At 39.3% G+C, this 25,092-nt stretch overlaps 2 protein-coding genes and 1 long non-coding RNA gene across 7 annotated transcripts in view; all 3 read left to right on the forward strand.

Annotated features, from left to right (window-relative positions):
• LOC116697401 (uncharacterized) overlaps positions 1-661 on the forward strand; it is a 7,144-nt gene extending 6,483 nt beyond the window's left edge. The window contains exon 3 of the long non-coding RNA XR_004333995.1: positions 565-661. This is a non-coding gene — a long non-coding RNA (uncharacterized LOC116697401). The remainder of the gene's footprint in view (positions 1-564) is intronic.
• Positions 662-2,516: 1,855 nt separating this feature from the next.
• On the forward strand, positions 2,517-12,480 carry simc1 (SUMO interacting motifs containing 1). Of its 5 annotated transcripts, none has more exons than XM_032528747.1 (10): positions 2,519-3,029; positions 5,092-6,408; positions 6,609-6,856; positions 6,988-7,057; positions 7,415-7,575; positions 9,154-9,246; positions 9,372-9,503; positions 10,159-10,315; positions 10,606-10,690; positions 11,920-12,480. In XM_032528747.1, exons 1-10 carry the CDS (start codon positions 2,889-2,891, stop codon positions 12,129-12,131), a joined length of 2,616 nt encoding a protein of 871 aa, XP_032384638.1. In that variant the 5' UTR covers positions 2,519-2,888; the 3' UTR covers positions 12,132-12,480. The 5 variants fall into 5 exon arrangements, with proteins under 5 accessions (XP_032384640.1, XP_032384638.1, XP_032384641.1 ...); XM_032528750.1 differs by having other exon boundaries at positions 2,523-3,029; positions 6,174-6,408; positions 11,920-12,468; XM_032528751.1 differs by lacking the exon at positions 2,519-3,029 and adding an exon at positions 3,047-3,283 and having other exon boundaries at positions 6,174-6,408; positions 11,920-12,468.
• A 99-nt stretch (positions 12,481-12,579) lies between these two features.
• On the forward strand, positions 12,580-25,086 carry LOC116697410 (CCR4-NOT transcription complex subunit 6). The gene is made up of 12 exons (XM_032528774.1): positions 12,580-12,815; positions 14,020-14,141; positions 15,059-15,245; positions 15,487-15,572; positions 15,671-15,775; positions 15,974-16,042; positions 18,611-18,768; positions 19,041-19,195; positions 22,262-22,416; positions 22,668-22,901; positions 23,365-23,567; positions 23,684-25,086. The coding sequence occupies exons 2-12, from the start codon at positions 14,030-14,032 to the stop codon at positions 23,897-23,899; spliced, it is 1,680 nt and encodes a 559-aa protein (XP_032384665.1). The 5' UTR covers positions 12,580-12,815; positions 14,020-14,029; the 3' UTR covers positions 23,900-25,086.
• The last annotated feature ends 6 nt before the right edge of the window (positions 25,087-25,092 follow it).

Raw genomic sequence — 25,092 nt, forward strand, 5'->3', positions numbered from 1 at the left:
AATATTAGGCTTTTAAATTAATTCAGCAATAACAATTTATGTAAAATACTTCATAGATTACCATTGATATAGTTTTGGGTCTGCATTTATGTTACACGAGTTTTAGTTTTGTATGGTTGATTTAGTGTTCATGTTCATCTACATTTGTTGTTGCACCATGACCGAGACCAGGGTGGGGACTGATGGGATCTGGGCAGTGAGGTACAATATGGTTATCCAAAACCATGTTGGAAATTTAACGTCATTTATGGTTCCTATTTGTCATCAACCCCTATGAGATACTAATTATGATCAGATGACCATGTTTGTTTTTTGTGAGAAAACAAGAAAGTTCAATTATAAAAAATGTAGAAGAAAAAAAAAGAAAATTAGAAGCAAGATTTTTGATCGTTATTGGTGATTCTGTTATTATTATTGGTGATCTTAGAACTTAATCAGAACATGTGAAAGTGCATAAAATGTAACAATTGTGTAACTTTGTGGGAGAATAGACAACATAGTATCATAGCACCTACAACTAAATACACTCATATGTAACACCTCATATGTAATAGTTATGTGTAGGTGGGGTGTACCGTGTGCAGTCATTGAAAATGAGTTATTTTTTATGTTCTTCACAGAAAACGAGCCGAGGCCAATGAGTTTGAGTTAGAAGAGATAATAAAGAGCATATCATTTTCTTTTAACAAACATTGAAAACGGGTCTCACTCAAAGACTGGTAACGGAGGAATACAGATAACGTGGCTCTGTCCAAAATCCACCAACTGGCACTTATAAAGCTTACTAATTGACATAATACCGTATATCCTGTAATCCATACAAAGACTGACAGGTAAAAACAGTTTATGAATTTTGATTTCACAACCTGCTTTGAAAAGAAAGACTTGCTCAGTCTAATACTATTCACTGATCTCCTCAAACATGTCTGTCTAAAGCCAGCTGGCCTCATATCAGATATCACTGGTTCCCAGTGCAAGTAACTAATGAGAACTGCAGACGTGCTTTTGTTCACCTTTTAAAACAAGAAACCACATGCTCTGTTGATGATAAAGTATTCCATCCTTAATCTGCGTCCATGTATGGGCAGCAGAGGGTTTGCAGGTTCATCAGGGATTTCAAAAACCATCCACAGTTCCTTTAGACACCACATAAGACCTTGCTACTTTCTCAGAAATTTCTAGCATGGACTTTTTCAGAATTGAAAGCATCAGAACAAAAAATGTTGGATTCCCAACAAAAGAAACCTTTAGCACTTACATGCACTCGCTTTATTTTATTTCTCTCCATAACCATCCTAATAAAGTTTTCACAATGCTCAATCGGTGGCAGGAGGTTGTGTGTGTCTGATTGTTATGACTCATCCTGCCTGATATTCCTCACAAGGTTTACTGGTTGGAGGCATCTGAGGTTAATAGCTCCTCTCATCCAATTACACAAGACTGCAGAAGAAATATTTACATTTATTTGAAAAACCTGGAATATCTCGTGTCCACAACACATGCATTTTAAAAACAAACAGAAGGTAGAGAAATTGTGCTAGAAAAAAAAAAACGTGGTATTATAAACAAGGCTGTAAGCTGACAACAGTTCAGTGTGCATATTTTTTACAGCTTAAGCAATGTGCCTATATAAAAATTACAGTGTTCTTATCTACTCAACACACACTTACAGTATGTCATGTATGTCGCAGCTCTCCATCAGAAGGAAGCAGCTTTTAGTGATGCCATGCACCACAAAACACTGAAAGAGCTCATCCATGCTTAGGACCAAATACAAATTCTTCTGATCTTAAAGCAGGTCTTTCCCTGAGCTCTACTGTTCACAGTTCACTTTTAGGGGAATTTCTGTGAACAATACGATCGACTGCCGGTCGAGGCAGATGACCACCCACTCTGAGCCATGGTTCTGCTCAAGGTTTCTGCCTCTTAAAGGAAGTTCTTCCTTGCCTCTGTCGCTTAGTGCTTGCTCTTGGTGGGAACTGTTGGGTTTCTGCAAATAACATCCCAGAGTACGGTCTAGACCTGCTCTTTTGCAAAGAGACAACTGTTGTTGTGATTTAGCGCTATATAAATAAAATTGAATTGAATTGAATACACAAATGTTTAACTGCTAAAAACTGCTCGGCTCTGTGGACATATCTGACAAATTTCCAAAATGTTGTGCGCAACATGAGTGCACTCCAGTGGTGAAGTGTGAGACTACACTATGTCACCAAACACACCAAATAAGTAAAGTAAAGTAAAGGAATTCCAATAGAAGGGTGACTGACATCATGTATCCTTTGAAAACACAATGAAACAAGCCAAAAGTGGGGTACAATAGTGGCAAAGAAGTTATGGGAAATGTGATGGACGGATTTTAACTGGTTTAATTGGAGTCTGATTGAAAGTCAAGTCAGGCATGTGTCATGAGTAGTTTGGAGAAATCAACTGAGTAAAATGTGTCATAAACGTTTGGGTAGGGCCCAGGGCTCTTATTTATTTTGAAGAAACATTTTCTTAGCGGAAATGATGGCAGGTTGAGCCGTCACACTCCAAAACAGTAGGTGGAGATATTTGCAGATGTGTAGCCAGTTGTGATCCGCCCATTGAAATGTATGAAATGTATCCGCCATACTACAGAAGAAAAATGCAAAAAGAAAAACAGGAAGTATCACATTTCAGATGTGCTAGTGACGGTTGAATCGAATATCTTCTATAGCCATCGCTGAAACACAGGGACGTCATGTTATGGATTTTATTTTTCCGATGTAACAATAGTGTAGCTAGTTTTAAGATCGGTTACGATAGTAAACTTGCGGCGTCTCGTGAATTATGAAGATACAACAACCTTCAAAGCCAAAATATTTCCCAACATTACTTGTTGAAGTTTCTGTCTCGAAGGAGAAATGGATGTGATCAGTCTCAGCTCCGAGAGCAATGACTCTGATGTGGAAATCGTCGGCTCCTTCTGTAACGTTATGACCAAAAGTGATCCCCTGCCCCTCACAGCAGTGCGAGTTGACGTTGATGCCGTCAACGTTCCAACGGTAAGCTAACAAACTAGCTAGCTAAGTTACTCGACCCATTGTAGAACTTGTTGCTAACTTACTTTTATTGTCCTCAAGATGTCGCTGCAGCTATAGCTTGCTAGCTAGCTAGTTAACGAACATGTAGTTAACATTATCTCAGTTACAGCGAGTTTAGCGCCAACCTTAGTCAAGTAACGTTAAGTTAGTTAACCGCTAAATTTCAAAAATAGAGAGCTCAATTTCTTCTGGCTCTTGGGCTTGTCAAGATGAGGGTAAGTTATATCAGATTAAAGGTAACGTTAACAAGAGTCAGGGGAATATAACAAAGTTCAAGATGGGCTGTTCATTTTATTATAATACACAAACAAAACGTAATTGAACAAAACTTAGTTTTCGCTCTGTCTGGTCTGTACCCATACGCATGTTGTGGTGAAATTACTTTTACTTTTTGATCTGAATGCTAGCTAGCATAAAGCAGTGTGTTGAAAAGATAATGATAAATAATGTATTAAGTGTTATGCAAAATGATATGCATTATTGTTTGTGTTCTAAATGTAATATTGTATTAATACTTTACTCTTTGTTAAAGTTATAAACATTGAGCTGACAGGAAGTAAACATGTTTTTGTAGTTTTGTAGACTTGTTTATGCACCAGTAACGTTAACGTTAGCTACATTTCCCCAAATCACAAAAATATTGCTTTACCTTACTTGTCACGAGGGTTAAGTCTAAAAACAATGCCCATTCTAATAAATAGGTTACAGCACTTAATACCATATTACAAATTAAATGTTTGCAATTTTTTTAATATACAATAGTTGAATCAATTAAAAGTTTATTAAGCCCAACATTTACTTTTGTCTGCAATGTTACTGCGTAATTTGACTCCAACTTTGCAAGTTGTGTAGTCTTTTCGACTGGAGGGGGCATTCACGTGATTTTTTTTCCCCTGTCGGGAAAGCATTTTTCAAATTATTCCGATACCACACGAAAGCAGCATAACATTAACTAGCATTGTCATACACACATTTCTATTTTGTCATAAGGCTGTCCTGCTCATTTATGGCAAAATCTCTGACAGTTGACATCTGTGTTCCTTCTCAGAATTGTAAGATTTTATCTTAAAATACAAGCTTTACAACTTCATACACTTTTACTGTATTGACTAACACAAAACTGACAAAGGGGCACTTTCTCTTCTTTTATGGCTGCCCATAAAAGTGTCATGAGGGAGTTATGAAACTAAGTCAGTTAAGTAACATCACAACCAAAGCTTCTGTGTGTGCCTTTGGCCGTTTAAAGATGATACTGAATCTGTCCTTTTATTCACTAGTTGACAGGTTATCATAATCCATAGTGAAAGGGTCTTAACAAACAAATGTAAGTTTGCATCAGATTCAGGATTGTGACTTTGACTGTAAAACCTCTGTCAGTTTTTTGAGACATTAATATTCAGAGAGTAGAACCATATACATTATGGAAGGTGTGTGGAGAGTGCAATCAGATCTTCTACATTTATCATATTTCACACACATACCATGTTTAAGAACAGCAATGCTATAGTAGCACTTTTACGTATGGTGAGACAAAACAATGATATTCCTTTGAATAGGTGAGGAGAAATGTGTTTATACAAGGACTGTCAATCATTAAAAATATTTAATTGCAAATGAATGGCACGTTTGTATTTCTTGTATTTTTTTTAAAATACTCTTGTCAACATGGGGGTGGACATAATTGTCATTATTGCAACAATCCTTAACTGACAAAATACTGTCTAGAATATTCTCCAGAATAACTTTAAAGATATCGAATGCTAAAGAAAAATGATGAAAGCATAATGTGGCAAACTCTAATACTAACACAATGTAGTGCCTCATTTTACAATAAAGTTTAACTAAGAGGGGAACCAGGGTTCTCTGTGTCAGCCTCTGTGTTTGTGTTCACTCGTTATCACGTTCATTTTGATAGTCCTATTTTGTATCTAACAAAATCAGAAGCCATACTATTTTTATCTGTAATTATGTAAGCAACCCTCTGACATATTGACATGTTCTGTTTATTTTTTCTCTTTTCTAGCTTTATATTGACCTCACAAACCCTAGATGGACTCTTCCCGAGCTGAAGAATTGCAAAAGACAAAATTCCAGTGTCTTGACATTGGTTGACTTGACTGAGACCAACATAGAAAATGGGACAAATCAGGAAACAGAGAATTTGCCACCAAGTGACTCTCAAGTAAAACAAGCACAAAGAACAAATAACAATCCAACTTCAAACAAACAAGATTTAAAGTCACAGACAAGCTCTTCAAGAGACCCAACTGATCTTGCACTACAGCAGGACTGTGGTAATTCAAAGCCAAAGCAGAGACGTTTGGATTCTCAAACACAACACCAAAATGAGAAGGTTAAAGCACGTCTTCATGCAGCAATAGTAAAATTAAGACGATTGCCTTTTCTTGACACTCATTGCGCAGAACTGAAGAAGTCAAGGTGTTTTGTCTATTTAAACAAAGATGGTACACACATGTCACTGCACCCTAGTCGACCAGACAATAACAGTGAAGCACCACAATGCATTAGTAATTTGAGTAGAACTACCACGGCAAATGGTCCTCACATGGATCACCTACTGGATGAGTCTTCTCCTAAGGTGGTTGAATCTCTTGTTAGACAGGAAGAACAAGAGAACCGTAATGAATTTACAAACGCACAGTTAAATGGTAAAATATCTCTGCATCTAAGGAGCCCAGCTGACTCTCCCTTCTCAGATGAAGAGGTCTCTGTTGCAACCTCAAAGACTCACACCACTCGTGAAGAAGAGAGGGATGACTTTTGCTTATCCACGCTCATGCCCTCTCCAACATCACCTTCTTCATCTCAAGTCAAAGCACAGGGTTCTTTACATAAAGAAGTGATCTGCTCCAAACTTGAACAACTGGAATTAGACAAGGCAGTTGTCTCTGATCACTCGTTTTCCTACTCTCCTACCACTGGACCAAACCCTTCTGAGACTTTTGGCCTAGACTCTATGTCCCACCAATTCGACCCAACACCCACTTCTGAGCATACACTAGCGGAGAGTACATCTATATGGCAATTGGAGGAGGTTAAGGCTCATGAGCCGTCAAACAACTCTGAGTTTTTCTTTCTCCCTAGTGAACCTCCTTTGTCAACTGAGAACATGGATGACAAATCTGGGGCCGGGACAGACGGAGGTGAGCTGGGCGTTGACAGCCCAGTGTCTTTTCTTTGGCAAGAGGGGAGTGATGGAGACGAAGACAACAAAGAGAGCAGATTTGATATAGACTTCAGGGCGGCCAGTAGGGAGGACAGGCAATTTGTGTGCCCAGTTACACTCAGGAAAATAATGTCTGGAACAGCTCAAGCCCTGGTGAGAGACATTTCTCCAAATCTATATATTTGTATTTTTATGTTGCTCTCCTTACATATGAACTCCACTTTGTGTTGGGCTGATCAGCGCCCCTTAGCTGTGATATAAACACAACATAACACAGCCTGTCGTGAGCTATTTCTCAATTGTATGCAAGGCTGAATGTTTAGTATTTCTCTTCTGTTTTTTGTTTTTTTAAGTTTGATGGGGAAGATGAAGATTTTGGAACTCCAGAGATGCTTTGCCGTCAGAGCCTGAGCCTGGTTTACAGTACCATCGATGAGAACTACCCAGAAGGCACTTTGGAGCTTTTGTCTGACCTGCTACAGCCTGGTTACTATCCCCCCAGAGATATCACCTCCCACTTGCTGCATGGCATTCTGCTCAACCTGCAGTGTCCTTATCACCTGTGCGTGCAGGCTTTTAATCTACTAATGAGGACACAGAGGTGAAGGAACCATAGGAATAGACGTTAATAGTAATGGATTATTTGTAGCTTTTCCTATTTACATTCTTGGTCCGTCCTTTACGTCCTTTCTTCCATCTTGTTACTCTCGTTTTTGTCCTTTCTGATTGCAGACTCCACATGGCTGATAAAACCACAGTTCCATGGGACTGGGAGTTGTTGACCTTGATCATGTTCAATCAGGTACTACGATGTTTATTTACAGAAATAGAAAAGAAAAAGAGAGAGAGAGAGAGGTCACATGTAGCTAACACCTGATAACAAAATGTTTGATTATTCAGTAATGCTGGGTGATCTATCAATATCTACAATTGCCAGTGTTGTTAAAAAGACGTATGTTGATATATTGTAGAATTGGATTCTTCTTCTTTTTTTTTACTCGTGCCTATATAATTAAAAGAATCCTTCCCAAAATGTGTGCATTGTTGAAATCATTATTAGTGGATGCTCACTCTGACCTAGTAGGCCGACATATTAACAACAAACTCCTTTTTGTGATTTCTTTTAAAGTGATACACTGTGCCCCTCTCGCTTCCTTAGGACCCTACAAAGAGACATCGATGTGAGGTTGTGCGAATGCTCTTGGACTATGTCGTGCAGACTTTGGAGGATGACTTCCAGGCCAAACGATCTATCTCTACCCTCCATCACTCCATCGCCAAGGCAACATTGTCATGTGATCAGCAGTTCCCTCACGTCAGGTGCATATAGTTTTTGATGAAACTGTAAGCTGTAGTTTTGTGATGCTCTTGAGTTGTATTACACTGATGGGTATTTCTAATTATTCTACCCTCATTTATATAACTTGGATAGACAAAATATTAGAATCACCTCTCAGTATGCTGTGTACTGCACATCTAAACATGTTTTATTCAGGGTATCAATACATGTAATCTTCTCACAGAAATTATCATTCCTACACACTAAGACCAGATTTGCACCCTATTTTACAGAAAACTTTAATGAAGAAATAAGACGAAAACCGAGCCCTGAAAGGTTTTGCCATAAAGTCAAATGACTGGCTTCTCTCCTGTATAACTAATGGCGCTAGTACCAGCTCGACTCGGCCGCGGTGCCCTCCTTTTTCCATTGCAGAATTAGCACTGCCTCATGCATGAGACGAGAGTGGCTGGTAGTCATAGCGATGCCGCAGGAAACTGGCGGGACACGACACACACACACACAACGTTGAAGGTGTGTTGTTTTTGAGTGTTGGCATGGGGCTGTTGCCACAGCCAGAGGACACATTTAGTTTCAAAAGAAGCTGGAAGCGGCAAAAAAAAAAAAACACAGCTGGCTAAACTGTTTAAAAATGGCGGGTTTTTTCAGAACACCCCGTCTGTCGCTAGCAGTGATGGCGCAGTGATTATTGATAATTCTCTCCAACTAAATAAGTAGTCACCAGGTTTTCACATCACCTTTTAGTATTGCTTCAGCTCGCTTGGAGCCTTGACAGAGACAATACTAAAAAAAGGACCTGTTGGCAGGTATCAGGGACTTTGTTTATAATAGAAAAGCAAAAACGGCGAGTAGAGTTGAGGCGAGTCGAGCAGGTACCATGTAGTGGAAAAATGCCATAACAGTTACACTGTTACTTATTCCATGTGTGTGGTGGAGAGAGAGTCTCTTCACACAGAGAACTAAGGTTACACTGCGTTTTTTGGCAGTAGTTGAGACTGTTGAGACCAAATGTGTTGTACTTTAATTTGTCATTGTACGGTAGACAGAGAGAAATAAAGCTTATTTTACTGTCACGTTGATTAAGTTAATTACCGTCTAACACTCAATAGATGATTTTTATGAAGACCGCTTGCTATTTTCTCCTCCTCTGCATTTTATTTATTGCAGCACTAAACAAGGAAGTAAGCTACTCAAGTATTGATTTATGACCATTATGAGAGAGAGAGAGAGAGAGAGCTTTCTAACATTCTAACAATGGGTTTTACAGGTAGCTTTTTTTCAGCTATCACTCTGCAAAAGTAAACTCAGAGTCACCTTTGGAGAAACAGATGACAACAGTTTAATCTATCAGTTTGCTCCGCTGGGAGCTAAGTATGTGGGGATCTGGATACGTCACCCTGTGTGTTGTTGTGATTGGTCGTAGTGTTGTCCATTTGCGTCCAGTGAGATTTTCAAATGCACGCTTGGTGCTGCCTCTTGAGATGGCGACTTTCAGTATTCAATGCCAGCCCCTTAATCTTTTGGATTTGGGTCCAGGATTTACAAGATCACGTGGGGTCACACCTCTAAGTAATATTGTTGATGTTTTTGTTTTCTAGGGATGTTATCAAGTGGCTCTTTTCTGCCATTATAAAATCAACAGAGCATGGGGAGAGTAAAGAAGCAGCCAGAGAGAGAGATGAACAAATTAGGTGAATTACAAATTTAGGAATACAATTATTTTTTAACACTGTTTATTTGCATGGATACATAATTAGGGATGCTTCTATGCGGTGTTTTTTCCACATTCTAGTTTTTGTCCCGTTTTCTTGTGCAGAATGGTGTCCATCTTCCAGAGGATGCTGTTCTTGGCTCTGGAGGTGGACCGTTCTCCAGCTCTAAACTCTGCCAAGCTGTCCCAGGAGCTCTTCCATATGCTCATCAGCGATATACCTCTACGAGCACACAGGTGAGGCAGAGAGATTAGACGAGGGAGAGAGGCAAGATGAGCAGGATTTGTATCACCATTATGGGAAATTAAAAAATAAAAAATAAAAAATAAAATGTGAGAAGGAGGAATCAGAAAAGGATTTTTTGTATATACAAATTAACAGTTTAACATTAGTATGTACGTATATATGTATATACTGTATGTATAAAAATATATACAGTATATGTATGTACTGTGTGTGTGTGTGTGTGTGTATATATATATATGTGTATGTAACATGGACTTCCTTAAATGTTACATGTCTAAGTGCCTTTAAATTTAAGAAAACCTTTTAAAAAAACAACTAGGGACATGAGTTGAAAATTAACAAGAGCTATAAACTGTCTGTGCAGGCCTTCAGTTTTATGTTCTGTATTAGACATTATCTTAAATTAAAAAAATAAAGATTTAAAAAATGATATTGAAATACATTTTGTATTAATTTAATAATAATTTCAATGTGGTTTGCAAATTGTAATGACATTATTAAATGCAAAGGTATTTCAGCAATTTATAAATAGTCTTTAAATGGATCAATTGAATAACTCATGATTAAACCAAAAAATAGAATTATTCTAATGTGCCTCTTTTCTCCAGTTTCCCAAGCTATGACTAATGTGTTTCTGCCACCCAGGATGTTGTTACTGGAGAGCCTGCAGAGCATGCTGCTGAGATGTAAGCTGTTGGAACATCTGTTAGATTATGCATGCCCACTGAAAATCTCTCTGCCCATGTCGCTCAGTCTTCTGCTTCACTTTTTGAAGAACTGCACTCTGGCACCAGACCCTTCGGTGAATATCACTCTTGCATCATGTTTTCATCTTTAGCTTTTGCCAGCCTTTGGCTAGCTTCACAGATATAGTGGTATTAACATATCTGATTTACAATGTATTATTACAGTTATCAGAAAAAAAAGATTGTGGAATTAAAGTTTAAAGACAGTGACGACCACCCCTTTTTCCCATTTCCTTATTAAGCAAATAGGAGGTATCTTTGATTTATTTTGGGAAATTCTAACACTTAAAAGTTTGCCACAACAAGCGGCCGTTCAGTGCCACTGATCCATGACTGTATTCTCCAGGATGGTACTGAAAGTTGGCAGAAGTGGGAGGAGTTGGTCCATCTTCTCTGGATGTTGCTGCTCAGCTACAACAAAGCGATGAAAGGTGAGATGTTACAATCCCGCCAATCTGTCCCAAAATGTCACACTTAGATAGTAAATGCTGTAAACATTCTTTGGAAATCTTTGCAATCAATCCTGAAAAGAACCAAGCAGTTCTGCCTTATTGCACTATCCAAATTCAAAACTTGCCATTTTCAGCATGTAGCTTCCTGGCTCAAAGGCTGTTATTTCCTGTAGCAAAGTGATTTTGAGAACGGCAACACACAGAGAGCAGACATCCTATGCGTGAGCCACGTGCGAGATGTCAGGCTCTATCCTGGAAATGTACTCCCTTCGATCCAGACTATTATTACATTATTACAACATTATCAGCTTTCCTATTATTCAATAAATTTAAAAAATAATAATAATAATAACAACACCAAATTAGGTGAGTCAGGGGATCACCAACATATTTACTGAGTAGGCCAGCTTTCCATTGTTCTGCTGCCAGGAAGCAGACAGTGCTTGGGGCCTATTGGAAATGTCAGACTCCAGTGAATGGGCAATATGTGGTGCAATGCCATATGGGATTGTACTGAGCTGTTTTATAGGATTTTTTTTTCTACAGCAGAGGGAAAAAAAAAGAGGGCGAAGCAACGAGCTGGACTAGCCTGACCACCTAGTCAAATGTCTTTCCCTTTCCCCTTCTACTTACCATTAATTCCCAATTGTATATTTCTGTCGTGGGTTCATCTCTGATAATGGATAAATAAATAAATAAATAAATGGATGTATTCTACTGAATAATGAATGCATTTATGTTACGCCAAATTTTAGTTAAACAAAATATAAATAGTGGTAAACTTTAGACATATTTTTACCATTCCTGTGCTTGGTCCTTTTGGTGTTAATTTTTTGACTCAAAGTCACCTGCCTAATAGTTTTGCATTCTCATTAAATTAAAAGTATAACTGTGAGACTTTTAACCACTGATTTCAACAGATATTATCTCTCCTGGAGAATGCCGCTAACATGTGGATTATATTAACTATTTGATACCCAATGTACCATGTCCCTGAATATTAAAACAACATTTCAACAATGAGTGAAATTTTGATTGAGTGAAACTTTATCAATGAAACAGTCAATCCATTTTTATTTGTCACACGAAATTGTACAAGGTACAATTCTAGTGAAATGTTAATCCATCAGCTCTTCATCTCGTGCTTTACTTGACCTTTTCCAGCCCACTTTGGTTTACTCCTACTTTCTTTCATCTGTTATGCCCAGGCTATCTATGTAACTCAGTCTCTGAACAAAGAGGTGGAATTGGCAACTTGGTCTACAAGCCGGATGATATGGTATCTAAGCCTGCCATTTGTGAAGCAGTGGAGGCTTTTCTGTCCAGATCCCAGGCTGACCTTGGCCAAGCCTTACCTCTCCATGTGGAAGAGTCCCTCACTTATCTACAGGATCATCTGCTAGACGTCTGTCAGTGTTGAATGGAGAGAAAAAAAACTTTTCTTGGATGAAGAAAGCATTAGTTATAAGGCATTGTACTAATTATATTTATATTTTTTTGTATGAGTTGACTCGTTAAAGTTCTGTGTTTGGGAAAATAAAGTCCATTGTGGGGTCCAATGGACTTAAACAATATTGACATTTGGCTTCTCTTAATGATTTAAGCTGTCAAAGGGCCTCCATGAGGACCACAATGGAAATAAGCCTTCAGGATTTATTGTATTCTTGTCTCTGTTGTTGCTGTTTTTAATGTTTGATTATGTAATTACTGCTGTGCAGTGTTATTTGTGTTTTTAAAAAATGAAATAAATCAATCAATCAAATAAACAAAAGACCTAACAGTTTTCTTCATTACTTTGACTACATTTACTTCTCTTCTGCTTGCTAACTATGCATAATTTATAAGTAAGGCACAATAGATTGAACCGTGGTATTTTATCCATCCATCGCATGGCCCATGACTTATCATTTAAGGGTTTAATTTACTCTGGTTCAACAGCTGGTTGCGACTGTCTACACGCTGACCAATAGGATCAAGTGCTGTTATCGGCAGAGGAAAAAAAATCCCTACTGTCGCCATGATACAGCAGCGGAAACGGGTGCGAAGTAGCTAGAAAACAAAAGAGAACACGCAGTCGTCCTCGCGATTTGGTATGCTCTTGCAGGTAAAAAAGGAATCCTTCATGTTCGACCAGAACTTTTTTTCCACTCATTTTACCGCAATCTTATTCATATGTTAAAAGCGCTGTAGTCGTTTTCCGAAGTATGACTTCTTTGAGTAGGAAGACGGTCAGCTTCGAATAATTGGGATATGTTAGCTTTTAGCTAGCAAGCTAACTCCAGCTAAGCTAAATAGCTCGCAAACCCAGCGTTAGTATCCCAATGATAGTGGTTAATGCTTCTAGAGGCTACCTAGCGGCAGCTAACTAAAGCGCTGTTTCGTGGCCTAGCGTTAGCTAGTGTTAATGCGCAAGTCAGTGCTTTGCTGTTATGTAAACACAATTGTGCAGTATATTCTAATATCATTTTGCGTCTTTTCAGCTAACTCACTCGGACGGAGCGTTAAATTCAGCTATCTAATGGCTCAATTTCTGTAACTTCGCGTGTCCGTTTGGCATCTTGCTAGTTAGTTAGCAAGCGAGCTAGCGTTGGCTATTTAGCGTTTGTTATGTAGCTACCTACAGTTTAATAGCTAACGTTAGGCTGGGCTAATCAGTTAGCAACAACGAGAGAAAAATCGGCTACTCTTAGCTCGCTAGTGGTAACGTTAGCTATTTTTTTTTAGCTCTTTTTAAAATGCAGTTTAATTTTCAGCTCTTTAACTAACGTTAGCTATAGCTAGCTAAAGCTTTAGCTACAGGTAACGTTAACAACATTGTTTGCTAAGTTAAGCGTGCCATGTAGCTATTGCTCTAGCTTTGTTGCTGATTTTAATGTTGATTGTTATGTAACGTTAACTAACGTTACACGGTAACTCCAATATCAGCTCTTATAGGAAGCAGTTTAATGATATTTAAATATTGTATTATAAACGATTGATAGCAACGTATTTTCTTTGTGCTTGATGAACGTTACATTTAATATCATGTGTCAATATGTGGTAATTCTCAATGCAAATTTGGTTAACGTTACCTGATGAGCTAATACGTAGCTAGCTAGCTAAAGTTACACCACCTCCAACCTAATTCGGAGTGATTAAGCTTTAGTCTCTAGAGAAAATTGCTTAATTGATTTACACTTGATACCATATTATAAACATAGAGATACAGCTAGCTACCAGCGTCGTGCATATGGGTCTGGCTATGCAAGACGAGAAGATATTTGACTTTGTCCATGAATGATATTTAAAATAAAAAATTATCTCTGCAGTGTTATAGGAATGCCCAAGGAAAAATATGACCCGCCGGATCCCAGGCGGATGTACACAATTATGTCTAGCGAAGAAGCAGCCAACGGGAAGAAATCATACTGGGCTGAGCTGGAAATCAGCGGTGAGTATTAAATATTGGAGTTCCAAGTTTTGTTGGTAAAGTAGTTGTATTGCATTGTATACTGTTCATACACATATATTGTTGTTGGCATAAAGCTTAACCGTATTAGACTGTTTTTCTACATTAACATGTAGCTTTTGTGTACTTACCTTTCATGTCTCACCATTGGGTCGTTTTCACAATAGACATTTTCAGTTTCACATAGCGGAAAATACAGTACCGGTACATTTTAACAGTGCGGGGCAAACAGGGCCTACTGTCATCTCATTCATCTTAAATATGTGTTGATGCTTTTATATTTTAACTCTTTACCTAACTTTAGGTTAAAACTTAATTTTCCTGTTGGGCCACAGACTGAAGAAAATGACAACACCCAAAGTTAACAATTAGTCTGGCAGCTAAATGAAATTGAGCCAATATTTGCATTGTTTACACCTGGGCTGCAGCTAAGGATTATTTTCTTTTATCAATGAGCAATCAATCAGCATATATCCACATTTTAACCAGAACATAAGCCTGGATCAGTAAGTCTTTGGCATTTTTCTTTAAATATCTAATTTATATATTATTTATTTATCAAACTTGTTGCTTTGGAATTTTCTGTTTAACTAATTGATTATGGACTAATTAGTGCAGCTCTAGTTAAGTTTTGTTTATAATAGGTCACTGTAAAATTATTTCACCTGGAAATGCAACATGTCTTGATGTGATTTTGTTTGTATTTGGGGAAATGAATGAGGCCCTACAATTATGCTCAAACATCATTTTCTTTGTAAAATCAGTCAACCCACTTCGACCTATTCACACAAATGGGTACGTTAGTCAAAGTTTTTTTTTTTTTTTTTCCCTATGGTGTGAAGGGAGTAATGGTTGGATAATGGAACTTAATTCTCCTGTTTGTCCTTTTCCAACTGCAGGCAGAGTAAGGAGTCTCAGCACAGCCCTGTGGTCTCTCACCCACCTCACTGCCCTGCACATCAGTGACAACTCATTGTCACGCATCCCGCCAGACATTGCCAAACTACACAACCTAGTGTACCTGGATCTCTCATCCAATAAGATCAGGACCCTGCCGGCAGAGCTCGGCAACATGGTGTCTCTCAGGTGAGTGATTTCAGGCCATACATTTACCCCTAAATTTGGGCACAATAGAAAGAAGTAGCTGTCAGAGGGTTGATCTTGAATCATATATCTATATTTATTTGCCAATTTCCTTTCACATTAACTATCAATCTAAAGTTGGCAAGTATGGCATAGATGAATTATGTTTTTGAACGGTAATAAAAATGGTTGTTTCTTAGGAGGGCTGGTTTCTAATGATCAAATTCCAATATGTCCTCCACAGGGAACTGCTTTTAAATAACAACCAGTTGCGGGTTCTGCCATTTGAATTGGGGAAACTGTTTCAGTTACAAACACTGGGGTTGAAAGGTGAGTGGCGTATCAATGTTTTTTTGTAGCCATTCTAGCCTTGAAATCCCACTGGTCTCTTAGCAATGATTCAGCCCACTTCGCTTTTCCTTCACCAGGAAACCCACTTGCACAAGAAATTATGAGCCTCTACCAGGAACCGGATGGCACGCGGAGACTGCTCAACTACTTGTTAGACAATCTGGCAGGGGCTATCAAGCGCAGTGAGTCCCCGCCTCTCGCAGTTTTTAGGCCAGAACAGTAATCACATTTTGCCAGTTGTTTTTTATTTACCCAAAAGATAGGTTCATCAGTAGATGAAAGCTTACGTGCCCTTAACTTTGTTGAAGTCATTGTTTGACATGCAGTATGTGATAATGTTTTCACCCATATTTAACAATTCCCCCCCCCCCTCTGCTCAGTACCAACAGAGCAGCCTCCAGCACGGTCGTGGATCTCACTCCAGGAACCAGACCGAACACGGGCCTCAGGTAAGGACAACCTACATGAAACTTGATTTTGAACAGGTGTGTGTGTGTGTGTGTGTGTGTGTGTGTGTGTGTGTATGTGTGTGTATATATATATATATATATATATATATATATATATATATCAATCTTATTTACAATACAAAGCTGATCCATAAATATGAATCCAGCGTTTGTCCATAACTTTAAACCACATTTATTTGTTCATTTGCTAGGAGGAACAAGGTGAACAGACCACAAAAATGCTATTTACATTAATGTGTAAGAGTAGCAAGAATCCAAATTTGTTTTGTGTGAAAAGCACTGCTGTGCTTAACCCAAAACAAATACTTCTGAAACTTGCAAAGTAGTATATGCACATTTCCTTTGGTTAAATCTAAGTAAAACCAACTTGACAAACATTTTTGCCAAAAGAGCAATAGAGTGTGTGTGTATAGTGTTTCCCATTGGTTGAGCATTTTACTTATGTTGGTTGACCCTGTTGAAGGCGACTTAAATGTGTTGTTTTGACTGCCTCAGTACTGTTTTAACAGTTTACTGCACCACTGCGGTGTGTTTTTCATGCAATCTGTATGTCAAAATATAGTCCTAAATAGGCGTGCACAATATTGGAAAAAAACTGACATTGCGATATTTTTGTCCCCTGTGATATATATTGCAATATGAAAAAAGAAAGTAATTTTTAAAATATGGAATAAATATCACTATTTTGAAATAATAAATCATTCTCGACTATAGCGGTGATTTTGTGGGGGAGTGCATATACATAGAAGATGATAAACTTTAATGCTTTACAAACACCAAAGCAAGTACGCGCTGTGACTACTCTTCTGAAGTTATTTTTGGAGAGGGAAATTGGGTAGAAATACACTAGTTGACTAGCAAGACACCATTATATTCATATAATAATCAATCCAGGCTAAAGTGTATGACGACTGCATGTTGCTTTCTCTAAATTTCAGGTTCTGGTCGACCAGTGGGGCAGGGTCGGCCGGTAATAATCATGTAAAAGGAGAACGGGAAAAGTTTACTTCTCTACAGTATAAAGCAGCAAAAAAGGATTAGCGTCAACATTGCAACGTCCTGCGCACATCATAATGTCGATGCTAAAACACAATATTGTCCAGCCCTAGTCCTATACTAGAGATGTCACGATACCAAAAATCTAGTAGAAGGTACTAATACCACCAAAAGTGCACAATACTCAATGCCAAAGTTGATACCAAAAACTAAACAAAAAAACCTGATAATACTTAAACAGTAATTCCTTTTTATTTAAACATTTGAACATTATAAAAAAACAGCAGTAGCAGTAACTACGGCTGTCACGATAACAGAAGTGTATAATAAAAAACAATTAAATCCCATATTTTTAGAATGTGTTTTGGGATAACACTTGGGGCGGGGGGGTTGATACAGTGTCATGACACTTTTTCTTTTTTTCTTCAGTGTTTTTGTTTCAACTTTCTGTCACTGTTTTGTTGTGGAGGCGGCAAGGAGAGCATGATTTACATGTAATCTGGAGAAAATGTCTTCTGGACCCACAGCCCTATGCTTTGAAGCCCATCATCTCAACAAAGCTAGCATACGTTAGCGTAACGTTTTTAGAATTTTGCTACCAAAAGAACTGTTGTTTGCAACATCCCTATTCTATACAGCTTTTGTTGTGTAAATGGTAAAATCATACAAAAAAACCATTTGGATATGTTTCAGTACCAATCAATATAGTGTTTATCCTGTATGTAAATTTCTGCTTAAAATGAATGTTTTCCATGTATAGACCGGAAAAAGAATATAGCACAGAGCTAGATTTTCTTTTGGTCGTCTAAGGCCCTGTCCACACTAACACCGGTATTTTCAAAACCGCAGCTTCTTTTATACGGTTAGGCTGTTTGTCCATTTGTCCATTTGCAAACGCAGTATCGGGTCACTGAAACTGAACCTTCTGGAAAACTCTTGCAAGGGGTGAAGATTTTTAGAAGCTCCGGTTGTAGTTGGTGAAAACCGTGATTTGGGCTTGTGACGTTGGAGTGGGCATTGTTGTCTCCTTTGTTTGACATCAAATTCTGCGCCACAATCACCTTTGTTTACATGAGACAAATCTCTGCAATGACGGATATAGCTAAGATATTATTGCTGCTAATGGGGCTTGTTACATACAGACCCACGCACACAGTTCTCCCATTATATTGCAGAGCAGAGGTGTCAGAATGCAAAACTCTGCAAGTCACTGCTTTATGACTCCACTCCCACGACAAAGAAACTCACCGCCATTGTTACCTGTTTTGGACAAGACCCTGTCGGACCTCTACGGGAACTTTAGGGTTATATTGCCACCTGTCGGTCCGGGATGCTCTTGACAGCACTAGATAGCGTATTTGTTTAAACTTTGCTTGTCTGGAATGAAAAAGTCAGATTATAAAAGTGTGTGTGTGTGTGTGTGTGTGTGTGTGTGTGTGTGTACTATTTTAAGGATTAGTAGTTAAACAATTGTGTAAATGTCCCTTACCTTCCTTACAAAAAGAATCAGCTTCTTTAACATTTATGCCCTTTTGTCCATTTCTCCCTCAGCACTGTTCTCTGTTATGTGCTACAATGTGCTGTGTGATAAATATGCCACACGACAGCTATATGGCTATTGCCCTTCTTGGGCTCTAAACTGGGAGTACAGGAAGAAATCCATCATGCAGGAGATAATGGGCTGCAATGCAGACATCATCAGTTTGCAGGTGAGAGATGGGCATCAAAGTATGTTTAGTTTTTTTCACAGAAATTAACTTAATGTTTATTTTGTATGCCAGTGCAGATTTAACAATAGAAAATTTATGTTTTGATATGGTTTTTGGCCGCACATCAAGTAGATGCAAAAAAAACCACCTTAATTGCAACACTTTTACAATTACTAGTTTGAATTATATTAATATGGGGGTGTTTGTTTTACTTGCATGGATTGTCAGTCTTTCTTGTTGTCCGTCCTGACATATTTATTGTTGATTTACAGGAAGTTGAGACAGAACAGTACTACAATTTTTTCTTGCCGGAGTTGAAGGAGCAGGGATACGACGGTTTCTTCAGTCCAAAGTCACGAGCCAGGACTATGTCCGAGTCGGACCGTAAACATGTGGACGGTTGTGCAGTTTTCTACAGGACGGAAAAGTATGTTCCTACAATTTTTGTAGTTGTGCTATTTGTAGTAGTCCTCAAAGGAAACATTTGTTTAATCTTAAGAGCTAACATCCATTTTTATATTTTGTATAGATGATGACACTCTGATTTGTACCTCTAAAACATTCCAAACCTACTTGATGTTCAATATCGTTTGAGGATGGGCTCAGGAATGCTCATATTGTTGCCTGAGTGATTTAAAAAAAGTGTTATTGTGCCTAGCAAAGCTTTCAGCTGCAGTTATCAATAACCACTGCCATACACAGACGTGTATGTGGTATCTTTATAATGTGACAATGTGATTAGCATAATGTTTGTTTATAAATGGATTAATGGAGCCTCTAGTGTCTGACAGACTACAGGGCCTCAGACTAACTTTTTTTACGGCATCCACTGTAAATCAACATGCTAACCAAATATTCACATTTCTAATTTCCTTTGTATACAGAAATTACAATGTGCTGTTTAAAATTCAGTGTCACATTTTATTGTGCGCTTTTGAAGATGCAACATAAAAGGTAAACCGACAATTGCTGTCATGACAGTACAAATATTTAAAAACAAATACAATACATTCAGAATAAAGAAGGTGCTTTGTAACCTTTCAGTCATTAAACAGTTAAACAATACTTAACAAGGGTAAAGGGGTAGTTCCTCCTTATAAACTAAGTAGGCCATGTTAAATTTCAATATCTCTGCCTCATCTGCGCTTTGATCTAGTCTCTTGTCTTCTAAAAGCAAACGTCTGTGGCATTGCTTTTTCATTTATTAACATGTCACGCCATACTCAATGCTTGAGGCTAAGATTGTGATTAACTAGTATATTGTGTTTTAAACTGCAAAGTGCCTACACTTTCTGGAAACTGTGTTCCCTGCAGTTCTGGGATAGCGACTGCAACATTTGCAGTTCATGGAGTTTGTTTTCTTACAGTACCTCAACCAGCTGAATTCCCGCAGCCAGTCTCCTGCCACACATTGGTGCCGGTCCACACTTCTGACACAGTTTTAAATATTAACACAGCTGTATATTAAGCATGAGAGGCAAACCTGCATTTCTACTGGTGTTTCCGCTGGTAACTCTATCGCGGCCGCCTCGGCAAAAATCACAGAAGTTATCAAATGCAACTAACTTCAGTTCGTAAAATAATAGCGTGTGAGACGGAGCTAGCTGGACCTGCAAGAGATGTGACCCATGGCCAGAATATAAGTTAGTAAAAATGCGTGGGGAACTCTGCTGACCTGCCATTCAACCCGTGTTGGACCCATTTATAATGAGTCAGCCATCGCTCTGTGAGTGCGTCCATCGCACTCTCTCTCTCTTTCTCTTCCCCCTAGCTCTTTAAATCAGTTATTGTTGGAAAACAATTGAAGGAGCTTAGAAGGAGAAAGAAAATATCCTACGCTATTTATTTCAGAAAGCTAATTTTCCTTTGCATGTGTTGCAGCTGTATGTCTATACAACATAAAACTTCAACATAAGAAGAATGTTGCATAATATGAATGTGAAAGGAGTTATAAATAGCCTATGTGACAATAAAATTAGTTTTGGTTAAAACAAACAAATCGTGATTATCATTTTGGCCATAATCGTTAGCGTAGGTAAGTACTTAGGATACTTGGGGTGTGACAGGACACCCAGCTGATGCGACACAAGTTTGGGTTCTTGAGATGAGATTTTAAAGAACTTAAATGGAAAAGAAGTCCTTTTATTCAATCAAAAATCAATTTATTGTTGTAGGCTACTCGTGTGTGTGTGTGTGTGTGTGTGTGTGTGTGTGTGTGTGTGTGTGTGTGTGTGTGTGTGGTGTGTGTGTGTGTGTGTGTGTGTGTGTGTGTGTGTGTGTGTGTGTGTGAATGAAAATTTTAGCAAATTAAACGGTAATTTATTTTGTCCTGATTTAGTGAGATTTCTTAATTAAATGGGAGTTATAGTCCAGTGAGATAGGGAAATATATATATATATATATATTTTCCCTCTTCACAAGGCCTTTTTTGACCGATGTAATACTTTGGAGCAACTATTGGCTGTAAAATACGGTTTTGCTTAGGTAGCCTATCTTTGACGTAAAAAAAAAATGAATTATACAAAGGGAGAGGAAAAAGATCAATAAAGAATTCTCAAAGAAGACTGGCTTGGGCAGGCCAGCTTAGCTGTGTCTTTTTCTCGTTGCGTCTCGCTGTCTCTATCTATACGGCCCCCCACACCCTGTCCCTGCTCCCCTTTCTACCTGCATGCACACTGCACTGTGCGCAGTTCTGCCGCACACGGTGAGAGAGGGGAGGGACTGCTCCTCACAAATTCAGACAAAGTTGACTGTTTTGGCGGCCACAGGAGAAATACCTTGTGTGCACGTGAAAGACAGAGATGGAGACCAGGGAAAAGAAATGCAGCTGAACGAATGCTTGTTTTAAATAGTTTTAAAAAAAATAACGCTATGTGTGGCGCACCGCCACAAATATCTTGTCACACCTCTAGTAGATACTGTAGGCGCGTCGCCCCAGAAATGTAATTACATGTCGCAGTGACACAGACCGCAACTATGTTTGGTCCACTTGGCTAGGTTTGGTAGTGTTTCCCTCTACTCATTTCCGGGTTCTCATTCTCCGTGAACAACATGAAATCACACACAGGATGTCAGGATAAATTCCAACCATGTACATCCGTTGAGACGCGTTAAGTTTGACCAAATGTGAGTCAGTCTGGGGAGCGAGCTCAGTGTGTTGGGAGAATAATATTGGTTAATTGATTAATACACCCTCACCCGAGGCTGGCCCACTGCTGGCTTATCTGACCTGGGTGTGTGTTGCACCGGAGGCTCCACGAGGTCACTTGGCACACCTGTAGTAATTTTTAGCCTGAAGATTGCGCCATTTAGTAGATTTGTTTTGATTTGCCATGCAAAGGCTTCTAATCCAGAGTTCAAGTGTTAGATCCAGGATCTGTTTGCAGCACATCCTAAAATGCACATCCTAAAATGTGCACTTCATTCATTTAATCCCAACATTTCCACAAAACGTATGTTAAGGCCTCTCTCCTCCCCTTCTGTTTATTTCTAGGTTCAGTGCAGTGCAGAAGCACACAGTGGAGTTCAACCAGCTGGCCATGGCTAACTCCGAGGGCTCGGAGGCTATGCTGAACAGGGTAATGACCAAGGACAACATTGGGGTAGCTGTACTGCTTGAGGTTCGCAAAGAGATGATGGAGGCCTCATGTGAGTAGACACTATATTCACTATATTTTTTATATAAACAAGATCAGAATACAAGAGCAGTCCTGCTAATCCTGAATTGACTTTTGTCTGAAACTCACTGAGATCCTTAGTAACTGATAACTTAGAGTACAAAGGACCATAGGTGATGTCATTGATTCCCATTGTGTATAAATGACTGTTCTTATAGCACTGCATTTCATTAATCGTAATTCTTCTTTGAATCACTTCTCCCTGCTTATTTTCCCCTTCAGCTGGAAAGTCACTCCATGGCATGGAGAAGCAACTGCTCCTGGTAGCCAATGCCCACATGCACTGGGACCCAGAATACTCTGACGTTAAGCTGGTTCAGACCATGATGTTCCTGTCAGAGGTGAAGAACATAGTGGACAAGGCCACACGCAGCCTCAAGTTGTCCTCTGTCTCTGGTGAGACCAATGCCATTCCACTGGTGCTGTGTGCCGACCTCAACTCCTTGCCTGACTCTGGTAAGTAAGCAGGGCTTCAGGATTGTGCTTTATCAGACCATAGATTAAGCACAACAAATATATATTTTTGTCTTTTATATTATGGTAGATGAAATATTTGTTTTTTGAGTATTTGTTGGACAAAACAAGCAATTTGAAGACACTACAGGTTCTTGAGAATTGTGGTGGACATTTTCTCACATTCATTTTGACTAATGGAGAACATAATCTGCAGATGACTCGATCAAGTAATAGATTTTTGCAGTGGTGATGTTTTTTCAGTTTTAGCATGGGATAAAGTCACTGCCAAAATATGCTGTACCAAGATCTTGTTGCACATGCAATTTACTTTCAATTAAATTGCCATTTAGCTGGACCTATAGTGACAGTATGAACTGATATGGTTTGGGTCTGTTTGGACCTTGAAGTGCCACTCCACTTTGTTTCTGATGAAGACGACTTCTCATCTCTCTCCTCTGTTCAGGTGTAGTGGAGTACCTGAGTACTGGTGGGGTGGACTGCACCCACAAGGACTTCAAGGAGCTTCGCTATAGCGACAGCCTGACCAAATTCAACTGCAATGGCAAGAACAGCACGTCCAACGGCAGGATCACCCATGGCTTCAAGCTGAAGAGCGCTTATGAGAACGGCCTGATGCCTTACACCAACTACACCTTCGACTTCAAGGTGACTTTACTGATCGCACAGATATTTTTATTGTGTTCTGAGTGTATATGCTGTTGTTAATGTTGCTTGTTTATAAGCCCTATATGAAGGAGTTGATTCCCCTCTTCTCTCCTCAGGGTGTCATCGACTATATTTTCTACTCTAAGCCTCACCTGAACGTGCTGGGTATCTTGGGCCCTCTGGACCCCCACTGGCTTGTAGAGAACAATGTCAGCGGCTGCCCGCATCCCCACATCCCCTCCGACCACTTCTCCCTCTTCGGCCAGCTGGAGCTGCTTCTGCCTAACTTACCCCCACAGGTCAATGGGCTCCATCTGCCTGCACGCAGGTAGTGAGTCCTTGCCACACCACCAGGGGGAGCTGCAACCACAGGCTCTCCCTTTCAAACCCTCCTCCCTCCCACTACCAGCTCTTCCCTCCACCGTACCGGAGGAAGAAGACAAATACACAACCTGTAAAATATTCGTACAGTGAGGTCTGGCCGACAGGGATTTCGTATAATGTTATAGATATTCTATATTTTTCTTTCTCCGTTTTTCTTTTTTGTTCTTTTTTTAACTGCTCGATTCAGTCCTGTTCATGTATCATATTTTGTGTTTTGGACTTCCTTTCCTCAAATCCACCCACCCAACCACTTTGCTTCTGTCTTTCAAACTAGAGGAGATGCTAGCTCATTTAGATCTGTCACATTGGGCACTGTTTGGTTTGGTTTTAGAACAAGGAGAAACTGAGAAATGGCTGAGGGGATGACATTTACCTTTAAAGCTCCATAGCTGGTGGTCTGCCTGTCTGTCTGTCCTGTATAAATCTGAAACCAGCAAAGACAGCAGACTTGTCAATCTCAGATGTCCATCATTGGCTTGTGCTTGTTTGCCTCTGTAGCCAGCTTACTTTCTCAGTCTTTCTTGGATGCTTACATTTGAGTCAGGTGTTGTTGGGTTAGAGCAGCTTTTTGCTAGTAGTTGAGCGTCCCTGGAGATGGGTGTAACGCAGCGCGTATGTTAGATTTCCTGCTGTCACTCTGTGGTGCTGAGGCCTTTTTGTTTGGATCTTGGCCTCCTGTGGTGCTACAAGATAGTCTACACCTCTGGCCCTGGTGCATTTGCTACCAAACCCACAGATGCCTCAAGAACCAGATGTCTGAGAACTACATTTGCCCAATTTCACATGGGCTGAAATGCTGTATGTAGTGTTAATTTGGGAAGGAAGGATATGGCGGGAAACTGATAGCAGCTACCATCCTGTTTGCAGGCTGTTTCACCCCAGCTTTTGTAGTTGTTATTCTAGTCTTGTGCTTAGGAGTTCATGGGGCCCCCATTTTTGGGCTTGGATTAAGGTTGATTGGCAAAGTGATGAGGGGCCTTCACAAATCTATTTTTTTTTTTGATTGCTTTAAGGCAGAGAGAGCGAGTAATGGCTGACACACAGGAGTAAAACCAGCATTCCTCTCACTGTCTGGAGTTGCCATTCAACTCCACACATGCAAGCTTACACACACACACACACACACACACACACACACACA

This window comes from Etheostoma spectabile, chromosome 10, assembly GCF_008692095.1.
Source record: "Etheostoma spectabile isolate EspeVRDwgs_2016 chromosome 10, UIUC_Espe_1.0, whole genome shotgun sequence".
NCBI lineage: Eukaryota > Metazoa > Chordata > Actinopteri > Perciformes > Percidae > Etheostoma > Etheostoma spectabile.

Coding starts and splice junctions, on each gene's coding strand:
- simc1 (XM_032528747.1), top strand. CDS start 2,889: ATGGATGTGATCAGTCTCAGCTCCGAGAGCAATGACTCTGATGTGGAA. Junction 6,857..6,987: donor CTACTAATGAGGACACAGAG/GTGAAGGAACCA, acceptor TTCTGATTGCAG/ACTCCACATGGCTGATAAAA. Junction 10,691..11,919: donor CTACAACAAAGCGATGAAAG/GTGAGATGTTAC, acceptor TGTTATGCCCAG/GCTATCTATGTAACTCAGTC.
- LOC116697410 (XM_032528774.1), top strand. CDS start 14,030: ATGCCCAAGGAAAAATATGACCCGCCGGATCCCAGGCGGATGTACACA. Junction 14,142..15,058: donor GGCTGAGCTGGAAATCAGCG/GTGAGTATTAAA, acceptor TTCCAACTGCAG/GCAGAGTAAGGAGTCTCAGC. Junction 23,568..23,683: donor ACTACACCTTCGACTTCAAG/GTGACTTTACTG, acceptor TTCTCTCCTCAG/GGTGTCATCGACTATATTTT.